The following is a 12,616-nucleotide window of genomic DNA, read 5'->3' as shown; positions in this document are numbered from 1 at the left end:
GGTTGCTTCGAATCGTAATTTAAGGCTCAGGCGAGTAATGTGTTTACTCACCTGCTGCAAGAAATTCGGAAAGCAATTCAAGGAAAAATCAAGTCATAAATATTGTTAAGAAATACACTTTTTTCATTGGTTTAAGAATATTTTATTGTCAGGTGAATATCGGCTTTCTTCGGCAGTATATTTCCAATTAATGAAGGTCGTTTTGTAAAGGTAGCCTTATAATAAATGAGTATTCTTTTAAATTTAACTTATTTGTTTAATAGAACCAGACCTAAAAGTGCCACCATTTTGTTTTTAATAATAATAATAATTGAGTTATCATGACACTGATTTTCCAATATAAAGCAAGGGAAAAAACATCATGCAGTCTTCAGGATTTAACATATTTAAATAAATGAAAAGACTGTCTCATTTCCTTTCACATCATTCCTACCAAACAAAAAAAATTAATTACTTCTTGTTAGTAAGTATTATTTAAGAAACTTTTTCAAAAATTGAATTAAATTCTTAATGAAGAATTATTTGCATTTTTAACTCAATACTTTTTTTTGTCGTGTGACTATCTTAAGACAAATTTCTGCGCACTACCTTCTGAGGGAGAAGTCTGACTTCTAGCTCAATTGAGGATAGCACACACGCTTGCACAACCCTTTTTTTGCAGGGGGCTCATTCATGCACCTCACAGAGAGAACACAAGGAAGAGAACAACCAGGCCCGAATCAGGACTCGAACCCGAAACGCCTAGACCACGGGGAAGACGCGCTACCCCTAGGCCAGGAAACCGGCACCTCAATAACTTCAAAATGAAATAAACGACTTGCACAAGGATCTTTTTTTACCAGACCTTTAAAAATGAGTTTCCCAGATTTTGACAAATCTCCACGTTACAGACCTTCATGAGTTCGAAAAAAACATTTTTCTGTCAAGCAAATGTCTGTAGCAAAGATAATTCAAAAACATTTTAGCTGGATGGTTTAAATTTGGCACACAATATATTTGCCAGATTTGTACATTTTTATTAAATCTTAAACAAAATCCGTTCAGAGGAAGTCTATCTGCCCGGCTGTTCAAATATAAGTTAACACGATAATTACAAAACGAAGAGAGCTAGATGGATAAAATTTGGTACACATAGTTAACATCTCTAGTGTAGACATCTATCGAATTTTGAGCCAAATCCAACTATGGGTCGATCGTCTGTAGGTCTATGCTTTCAGAAAAATGTAAATATGATAACTCAAAAATGTAATTACTTAAATATATGAAATTTGGTATGGGATTTTATGACTACAAATGCAGTTTTGTGTCCAATTTTTGTTTTCAATCGAATGGCAAAAACATCTCTAAAGCCCAAATTCGAATTTTGGAAACTATTAACAGCATGTCAGGGATTAACCACCAAATGACTCCCCCAGGGTGACTCGATAGATTCAGTAAAAATGTTACATTCACGACAAAGGTTAATATTTCTTAATTATTGTATGCAACATCGAGTAAGACGTCCTCTGGCAAGACAAGTTTATTAAAGAGCATGCGAGAAAGTTTTGAGAAGACACTCCCGCTGGTTTGATTTTAACTCCACAGAAAATATATAAAAAAATTTCTTTAATATTAAAAAAAAGTCATTTTTTTACCCTTATAAAGTAAAAAATATTATAAATATTATTTGAAAAGCACATTAAGCCAATTAACTTTACAGAAGAAATCAAGTTTTGCTGTAGTGTGCTCGTAGTTCTATATCCATTTTTTGTTTCAATTCGGTTGAGGAAAATGCTTTTAAAATACAAATTCAATATTCGTTTACTATTAACTGTATTTCAAGGATTAATCGCCAAAGATCATTGAATATATTCAGTAAAAATGTTAAATTCATGCCAAAGGTTAATGTTTCATAACTAACAATACATGGCTTTCTCTGGAAAAACATTTTTATTACAGAGTAACCGAACCTTTTTATTACAGAGTTTCTTTAGTCTTCATAAGTTTTAAAAGGCATCATACAGATATATTTTATTAAAATATTTTTTATTGTTTTAGTAACTGAATTTATAAACAGTAACAGTTGCGACGACATTAAATGCAATTCTTGTTTGCATATTATCGTTGCCATAGTTACGAGTAATCTTTAAAAACAATATAGCGATAAATGGATCGACCGAAAACATTATCTTGATATAATGTTTTATATTAGAACTAATTATTTGCATATAAATCAAACCATAATCATGTAAGGTTGTATATTTAAGACCAAGAAAATCCGTGGAGTTTACACAATACAATACAAAAAAGCTAATATTGCAAAATTACGGAGGTAAAAATGAAAAATATTTCATGTTTATCTCCTATAAGGATTAATTACAGAGTTGTGCAAGAATACCAAAATACTTTGAGAGATTTCCGAAATTTTACAGTATTATTTTGACAAAAATTATTTTCAAGAATTCCTATAAGCGTAAACTGTCTGAAAAAAATGAAATTGTTAACAAATCTTTCACTTTAAAATAGGTATCTATTAATAATAAAAGATATCGTGCCTATATTTATTGGCGGTCAACAGGCTATACAATAAGACCTAGAACTTCTGGATTTCGCAAAAGCATAATTTTGGAAAAAGGAATGTATACTGGGAGATTTTTAAAATTATTTTTAAATTTTAAATGATAAAAAAAATGAAATTAAATTTTGATGCCTATCCCAGATAGCTTCTCAAAAGGTTATAACAAAAGTGTTTTTACACCAACTTAAAATTCAAAATTATTTTCTTAAATTGTTATCTTATAAATATATCAATTACCAAGCAATTTTTTACTATAATTTTAATAAAATAATCCCAAAGGAAATAAAAATTCCAGTCAGTTCCAAATTATAATTTTATAAGAGATGACAGAAAATTACAAAGTAAGTTAAGTAAGTATTACACCCCCTGCATGTTCCGCTCATCAATCCCTGATCTCAACTGGCTTCGCTCTCTCACCATATGGTTATGCATTTCTACTAATCATACAAAATTATAAATATATTCATTATTAGAAGTAAATTTAATTTATTTCAAATTTCGTGAAATGTTAAAATAAATTTCTTATAAATTACTAAACATTAAAACATCAAGTTCTAAAATTAAAATGTCTTTTGTAACTGATGATATATATATATTGTAATTGGTATATATACGCGGGACCGCAACTCACATACCGTTCACAGGAATAGAACAAAATTTTGATTCAAGGTATTTTGAAGTATGCACTCCAGAATCATATGAAAAACAACATTTAAACTCTAATAATTACTTTTAATGAGACAAATTTCAAAATTTTCCAATAGCAACACCAACTTTTTTTTATTGAAATGTGTTCTTCATAGAAAAAAAAAATAATAAACAGTGTTGGAACGGTACCTGTAGCACGAAAATCACCAGCGGTAGACAGTCTAAGTGGAAAAGAGAAAACAATCAATAACAAAAAAGAAGCAACAAAAAGCAAAGTATTTTATTGAGTTTCACAAGTTTTCTACTTGACCTACTTCAACCATGATGTGATGACACTTTGCATGCGGCAAACGGTACGTAGAACCAAAGCACGTACCATGTCGAAAGGAATCTGTTGAACTTCACGTCTGTGTTAGGCATACCACAGTTGTTCTCTCTTTTCTTCTTTTCCTGACTAGCGCTGATGATTTTCTTACTACAAATCTATTTATTGTTTTTTGCTATGGAGAACACATTCCAGTTAAAAAGAGGTGGTGTTACCATTTGAAAATTTTGTCTCTGTTACCGTAACTATTTGAATTTAACTGTTGTTTTCCATATGATTCTAAAGCACATACTCAAAAATACCTTGAGCTAAACTTTAGTCCGTTCTTGTGAATGCTTCCGTTTTATGATAGCTACAGTCTCATGTATCGGGATAACTTTTTTTATAATCACCCGGTATATATTATATAGTATATGAAGATATTATAATATATACCGGGAAGAAAAAGTAAATAATGAAAGCAAAAGTAAATAATTCTAAGATATTAAAAAATCGAAATTAAATTTGCTTTTGATTCCCAGTTTTGATAAGATGTATTTCATTTTAATCGGTCGACAATAATAATAATAAAATTGAAATAATCGCCGAAAACCGCCAAGTATTAATAAGATTAATTCAATTATGTCAATCAACTTTGAAGAATACAAATTATCACAAAAGATACCATATTATTTTTATCATATAGATGTAAATTATAATGTAGAGCATTCTGAGAGGTTAGCTGTATTCAAAAGCAGCGAAATTGATTGGTGACGAAAATTAACGCTACTCCTGTAGTTTGGAAACTTCGTTCTGTAAAACTAAAACATATACAGTGGCTCAAACAATAGAGAGTACACCTTACTTTTACTTGAAGATGAAAAATGTTTTCTTTTTACATATGGATTCATTTAATGCAAAAATAAAGAACAATCAACGAAACACTTCTAAATTGAAAAATTTCAGAAGCATATTAAATAAACATATACAGGTTTTTGCCTCAAAAAATTGAGAATACAGAGGGTTTTCACACCTTTTTAGACGATTTTGATGGAGTGTTTGATGGAAAAAATTGCATTCATATTTTGTGTTTTAAATGTTCAATTTGATAGCTCTTGTTCTTATCTATCATTCTACATCGTAATTTCCATGATATGCTATTCCATCACAGCTTTTAGAGTGTTTCTGTATTACTGAATAATTGAAAAATTGCATCTCAAAGAGAAACCAGTATTGATGTAAGGAAATTCGTATTAAGATTATTTTCAAAAGAAAAGTCTTGTCATGAAATAGTTCAAATTGTTGATAGAAGCCACACTTGTATCTAGAAAATCATTGTAAAATTTTAAAATGATGGATTGATAAAAATAAATATGTAAGAAGAAAAAAAGTTATTCTGAGTGATGTTACAAAAAGGAAAATTTCGATCAAGATTGATCCTAAAGTAAGTGCAGTCAATATTGCTGCAGACACTTCTCAAATTATAGGCAGAAGTGTAAGTGTCGAAACACTGCAAAATGTAATTTGCATAATATAAAAGTCGGGTTGTTAGAAAGAAACCGTTCATCAACTTGCACAATCAGAAAAAGCGTTTGGAGTTTGCAAAAACTCATCAATTGAAGACCAATAACTTCTGGAAGAAAGTTATATTTAGTGATAAAATTAAAATCAACCTTTTTGGCAGTGACAGCCGTCGCATCGCATAAAGAAAACCTAATCCTGCTTTGGATCCAAAAAATTTACGTCCTACAGTTAAACATGGTGGTGACTCCGTCATGTTTCAGGGTTGTATGGTTTCATTCGGGGTCGGAAATTTAGTTTTTATAGATGACATTATGAACCATATGGTTTATTTGGATAAACTTCGCAACAATCTAAAGGGAAGTACTAAAAATTTGGGTTTATATGAAAATTTCATTTTCCAACAGGACAACGATCCCAGACATACGACACGTAATATCAAAATGTGGTGTCTTTTTCATTGTAAATAGTAATTACACAAGCTACTATTCCCCGATATCAATGTCAGGGAAAATTTGTAGTCCACACTTGAAACAACGGTCCAAAAATGCAAAATTAGAAAACTCATTAATCAAAACTCTCAACTCAATTTAAAACTCATTTAAAACAAGTATTACAAGAAGAATGAGGTAAAATATCTTCAGATATCACCAAAAAGTTGGTCGAATATATACCACCAAAAAGTTGGTTCAGAGGCCATTATAAAAGTCAAAGGGCATGCAACTAAATATTGACATTTTCTTTGGATGCGAGATATTATAAAAATTTCATTGGTGTATTCTCAATTTTTTGCGGCAAAAATCTGGGTATGTTTATTTAAAATTCTTCTAAATTTTTTTAATTTAGAAATTTTTTTTATTGTTCTTTGTTTTTACTTTAAATTAAACCATGTGTTATGTGTAAAAATAAAAGCATTTTGCACTTCTCGGTAATGTGTTATTGATATCGCGAGTCGGATTTATCAAGTAAAAGTAAGGTCGGATTTATCAAGTAAAAGTAAGGTCGGATTTATCAAGTAAAAGTAAGGTGTACACTCAATTGCTTGAGCCACCATATATGCGTTTTTCTCTCTCTTACTTTTCCATTTTGACTAGATCTTCTAATGAATAATTCTTCAGCACTACAATTTGCTCTAACTTCTCGTTTTCGATAATTTCGAACTTCTCGATTTCGATTTTTAATCGAAACTGCTCAGCTTACATTCATTTATTTTTTGTATCATCAAGTTAAAAAAAAAAAGCAGCATTGTCTCAGATTTTACCACTAGAGCAAGCATATACACAATCCAAACGTGTAAGTGGTTGTCAAATGACAATTAAGAATTTTTTTTGTTGTTAAAATTTCCTTAAAAATATTTTATTTGTCTCGCATTTTGATTAAACTGATTTTGTTTCTTTATCTGCGGATTGCTTCCTTTATTTGTTTATTTTGGATTGCTACTTATCAAATATTCTGCACCTAAATCAAATTCGTTCCGTTTTCCTTCGCTTTGTATATGAAAGAGCATCGTTTTAAGTCTGAAGTCGTGTAGAAAGAAGTTAATTTGCAATAAAATAACTAAAACAATAACAGCAATGAATCACATTAACTCAATAAATTCTTGGAAATCAACTACATAAAACTATGCTGATAAGGAAAAATTTAAAAATAATAATTTAATTATTTTTAATTGTTTATTCATTGCATTACATTTTTCGTCAATGATCAACTTTGATTGGTTCATTATTTTAAAGAAAACTCTTTTGCATAAATTATACGCGATCGTTTGCAATTTTTACATCTGCCATTAAAGGTTTTTTTTGTTTTTGTTGTTAGTTTGAATTATAATTCTACAACAGATTTCTTGTTACATTTAAACTTCAACGTATGATTTGAGTATTTTATAATTAATTCCAAAATTCCTTCCTATACATAGTAAAATTTACAATGACTGTGACTAAACACGAAAGAATGATATAATTTTTAATAAAAATATTTTTTAACTTTTCAGGAAAATGTAAAGATATTACAATACATATTGAATTGGAAAATAAATTGAATAATGGTAAGTTCTTGAAACCTTTCATGAAAAATATGTTCAATTTTTAGAACAAATTTGACGTCGAAAGTCTATATTTTAACTCAAGTAAGTATTGTATTATTCTTTTTTCCATTTATAATAATACTCCTTTTGGTAAAAAGCTTGATGTTTATGAATTGAGTAAATTTTAATGCAATGTGACATGTCTTGCAGTATGTATGCATCTGCAGAATCTGCAAATGTATCTGCAGGATTTTTATTTTTATTTTAATTTTAACTAATTTTCTTATTTTAAATTTTTTTTCATTTAGGCACATTTATTAAAATTATTGAATTTAATATAAAAGATTTTTAGATTTTAAGATTCTGCTGTAAAGGAAAAAAAAGAACGCAAAATCTTCCTCTGAAAGCGTTTCTCTTAAGCTAGAAGGCTGACATTTAAATCATATTCAAATCAAGCCAGAAAATTTTGCCATTTAGAAATGTTTGCATATTTCTTAATCTTTCCTGAAAACAGAATTCGAGCTTTCAAGCTAAATTAGTAGATTCGTTGGCTACTTAAATTTCTCGTAATGCTTTAGAGTAAAAAGAGTTTTGCATTAAAAATTCTTCGAAGAATTAATTCGATGTTAGGTTTTGTCACTTTCACTTCTAATTTTGAAGATAAAAATGAATAAATTTTTAATAACTCTTTTAAAAATTTAAAGTAATGTTAATTAATAAAAAATTAAATTAAAAATGAATTTTTAATTTTGAAAAGTTGTTTTTTAGCTATGCCAATTTTATTTCCGAAAACTTTTCTTTTTAATGAATTATTTCAATTAATTATTTTTATTAATTAAATATTTTAATTATTTTTTGTTTATTAATTAAATATTTCGATTATATTTGTTCATTAATTAAATATTTCATTCAGTTATTTTCTTTATTAATAAATTATTTTAAAATACAGTTTTAAAACTAACTTTCATTTCTGCATCAAATATCTTATTCGGGGCTTTTGCTAATTTAAAACTTTGATATTAAAAAAATATTATCCATTTGAACATTAATTACAAAGTAGAACTTTTATTTTCGTAGTTTATTAGCGTAATTATAAATTTACTCTAGCATTCTTTCTATAACCTGCTTGATGCAATAATCATTACACATAAAAAGCAAAGGCTAGTGATTTCAAGTTATATGAAGACGCCGATCAAGCCTAAAACATTAGTATGCTGCAGTGTTTCTAACTAGAGATCTGAATCTCCTTTGATTTTTTTTAGTATTAACTTGAAAGAAACCTTTTTCTTATTTTCTGTAATTAAATAATATAGCAATAATAATAAACAACATATTATTATATATGATATACAATGTAATAAACAATATGCTTGACAATATAGGAAAAATATTCTTATTTCAAATTTTGTCAATACAAATAATCTTTTTTCCTTCAAAAAATTACTTCTGATGCTTTAATAATTTCCAAAATTGAAAAGAAAAATGCTTGTAAAAAATATATATAATGTGAATTCATTAAAGTTGGGATTTTCGTTTGAACTAAGAAAAATTATGATCCTTTTTTTGTTAAGACAGAAAAAAATTAAAATATCACTTTAATTTACATAAAATTTCCTCTGTTTGTGAGGATCTACTATAGAAACTAATCTACAGGACATATATAAATGACTTCTACAACAACTGCTTCATTTGTGACCAGTTACTTGTCACCAGTGAAACAGCATTGAATCTGCATGTTGGAAATGGAATATTGATCAGTTGTCATTTCCCAACAGCCTGGCTGCCGCGATCACCTGCCCTGAACCCTTACATCTTCTAATTGTGAGATTGCCTAAAAGTTGTTGTTTTACTTAGGTGAACTGAAAACAATCATTGCGCAACACTTTCACAATATCTCCACTGAAACTTATTGTTGTTGAATCATATATTGTTTTGCGTTTTCAACTAGTAAGAGAAAATGGTGGACTGCATATTGAACATATCTTAAGCAAGTCGTCGCTGACTGTCTTTTCTTGAGGTTTTCAGAGTTTTTAGTTTTCTACGGTTTTTAACCTATGGACAGCTATAAACCAATTTCTTTTTTTACTTCTTCTATGGTTTATGGTCTAGGGACAGTTAAAAAACAATTTTTCTTCTTCTATCCGCTGTGGCACCACTTTGTCGGGGAGGATGGGAACAAAAAGATGCCATAACATGTTACGTCTTTTGATTAACATCTTATGGCTAGTATAACGCCATCTATTAGTCAATTTCTGAATTATTTTCACTCTCTTTCTCTCTCTCTCTCTCTCTCTCTCTCAAAACAAATTCTCATTGCTTTACGTATATTCAGATGAAATGTCAGGTCATATTGACCAGTGATTCTTTTTTAGAGCCTTTTAAATGAGCAATTTTAATTATAATCACGAAGTGAAAATTTAAAAAAAAAAAAAACTGAAAACGTCACTATATTTACCAGACCTCAATCCAATCGATAATTTGCGGCATAATTGGATAAGCAAATTAGAAAAAATAAAATTTCAAATTAAGCTGATCTTAAGAACGCTCTTTAGAATAAATGGCTAAAACTCAGCACCGAAACATATCCCTAATTGACCAAATCAATACTCCAAACATTTACAAGCAGTAATCGAAACAAAGGATATGCATACTAAATAATAGTACTGTTTCTTCCATTCCAATATTTGCCGCGGTGGTCTGGTGGTAAGGTCTCGGCTTCGGAACTGGAGGGTTTCAGGTTCGTGACCCGATTCCACCGAAGAACCGTCGTGTAAGGGGGTCTGTTGCACGTTAAATCTGTCATGACCAAACGTCCTCCCGCTGGTGTGGTGTGGAGAAGGGGGTGTCAGCTCAGATGACGTCCTCGTCGTCTGCCCGCGGTTCAAAATGACGAGGTCCGTCCCAAAATAGTCCTAGTGTTGCTTCAAACGGGAAGTTAATATAACCAAACCATCCTTTCCAATATTGATTATAATTTTATTCTTACTGATAGTATACAAATGATTTTTTGTATCATAAACACTTTTTATATTTTCATATTTTTAAATGCAATTATCAACTCTAATATTAGATAGGTTTATTTGTTTTGTAAATGTAGTGTATATTTTTTTATTCGTAGCTCCTTTTATGTTTATTTAAGTATTAAGTGATAAAACAATTTCACTTGGTATACAAATACTTTTTTTTTTTTTGCTCACTATATTATATCTTTATTCAAAAAGATCAATCTAATAAGTCTTATTCAGTATGATATTAATAAATTCCACATAAATTTTTAAATTGGTGAAAGAAATAATATTCAAATTTTATGAACAGTTTCAAGGAATTTTTAGTTGCCAAAAAGAAAAAAATACGAAGCAATTTATTTTCACAATTAGGATTTTGAAAAACATATTGTGATTTAATATATTATCCTTAGAGAAATGAGTATTAGCTCGAAAACATATTTGGTGAAATAATTAACCAATTTAAAATGTTTCTTTCATCTTGTTTAGAAGTTAATTTTTTTAAAGTGTCAGAGATCATCTGCGAATGCATTGAAGAATTTAGTATAGGAGAAATAAAAAATAATCAATAATAATAGGCAAAGAATAATAAATTTTATCTACTAAATATATCAAGGTGGATCATTTTTATTTTTCACTGAAGGCTAATTTTTTGCCTTCAAACTTTAAAGATGAATAAATTCAAAGAAATTGAAAAGTTGATCTTTTGCAGAATTTTGAAGCAAAAGAATTTTTTACAATAATTCAATCATGCTATTGACATAATATGAATAATTAAAAGATATAACCATCCGCATGCATTCATTTAATGGATTGTCTAAATCAATATGAGAAAAACTTAACTAAACAAAAAAATAACTGTAACAGAGACATATGATTAAATGCAAAACTTCACTTGAAACAACTCTAATTATATACAGAATGAAAATATGATGAAATATAATAAAAACTATATTTAGTTGTTGCATTTCATAAATAAGTTGTATCGACCAATTTTCAAAGATAAATAACGATTTAAACTGCTTTTATAAGTGGTTGGCATATCTATTCTTCAAATAAAGCACTTAAATCTTCTTCAAAAATTCTCTTTGAAGCATATGTTTTCCAAATGAAGCCATCCTTCCCAAAAGCTCGAAAACAGCAATTACAGATAAACCCAACCATAATCCTAATTCTCCACCTAAATAGCCAAAGATCTCACTTCCTTCAAACATTGGCTTTTGCTCGTACACAATTTTCTCCAAACTAGAATAAAATATATTTAGCCTTAGAGTACTTTTATATTTTTTTGGAGTATCTCTTTCTTGAAGGAAAAGTGATTTTGACAGAACTTCATTGTATTGGACCGATTTACATGGTAGAAAACAATCACAAATCGGTCCAATGTTGGCCATATTGTCAAGAACTTCATTCAAACAACACATCTCAGTATTATTCAGCAGGTTGCAAGGTGACAGATCGTTCGTAACTGTTAAAGTTTGGTCAATACAGCCACATTGGGCATAGTTTTGTGCTTGTATGCAAGCTCGGATGCATTCATTTTTATTACTCGCCGAAGATTTTTCACCAACTTTATAATTAAAACATTTGTCTTTGAAAGGAGCTGGAAGTCTGTGATTTACTGTCTGTTTTAGGGATATCGAAATTTCATAGCCAGGACTTACGTTGAATCCTTCATCTTCAGAACTGGGTGTGGCATCCGGATCATGGATTACTACCCTTACTCCAATGGATTCCGTATATCGCCAATAATCCCCGATATTTACAGATAAATCCAATACTAGACCAGTTCCAGGACCAGTTTTTGCTGTTGTTAGAAGATGAGCATCCTTTCTACGTTTATTAAAAGTAATGCAATTGCCATAGCGGAAATTTTGAAATAGTATAATATCGTTCTCAGAACACAGCTTGTTATCAAATGTGCACTTTCTTATCAATTGTTTAGGCTTAGGTCCGATAGAATAGCGAACTTTTGCACTCGATAGGTAGTACTTCTTCAGAGCTCTTCTCATATCATCGGAAGATGTTGTTCCATTCTTGCACGAAAACAAGCTCCTTCGCTCCGACATTAATAGAGGAGTACCATAGAATGAAAATGCATTTTTACCAATATCCAACACTCTATTAAAATTGCAGAAACTTACGGCAGGAAATTCTAAACTTTTTTGTTGCTCTACTTTTAGACTAACGACTATTGGGTGTGTAAAATAGAAATTAAAAAATCTCCAACTTTCATACGAACTTCCTATAAGCCCAACGGCAAGTATTATAATCCAAAACGTTTTGCTCTTGGATGTTGAAGATGACTTCATCTTTGCTAAAACATAAAGGGATGAAGCCATAAGTGACTGTGTTTTTAAAGCTCTGAAATGGCGGTTTTGTCACTTTAATTACATTGTTTGAATTATGTTCATTGAGATTTGCATTTATTTTCTTCGTAAGCATTAGAATTTTATTATGGAGAAATTCAATTATGTCTTTTGAAGATTTATTTCATAGTGGAAGATTTACTTTCGTATTTCTCTCTCTGCTTTTTGAGAAAGTTGGGAAGATTCACA

General features: G+C 29.6%; 1 protein-coding gene across 1 annotated transcript; it reads right to left on the bottom strand.

Moving 5' to 3' along the window:
- Positions 1–11,122: 11,122 nt before the first annotated feature.
- LOC129962806 (degenerin mec-10-like) lies at positions 11,123–12,127 on the bottom strand. The gene is made up of 2 exons (XM_056076804.1): positions 11,385–12,127; positions 11,123–11,303 (listed from the first exon to the last, which is right to left on the bottom strand). Exons 1-2 carry the CDS (start codon positions 12,125–12,127, stop codon positions 11,123–11,125), a joined length of 924 nt encoding a protein of 307 aa, XP_055932779.1.
- Positions 12,128–12,616: the final 489 nt, after the last annotated feature.

This window comes from Argiope bruennichi, chromosome 3 (assembly GCF_947563725.1).
Source record: "Argiope bruennichi chromosome 3, qqArgBrue1.1, whole genome shotgun sequence".
Lineage (NCBI taxonomy): Eukaryota > Metazoa > Arthropoda > Arachnida > Araneae > Araneidae > Argiope > Argiope bruennichi.
This window is presented reverse-complemented; position numbering and strand designations above follow the sequence as displayed.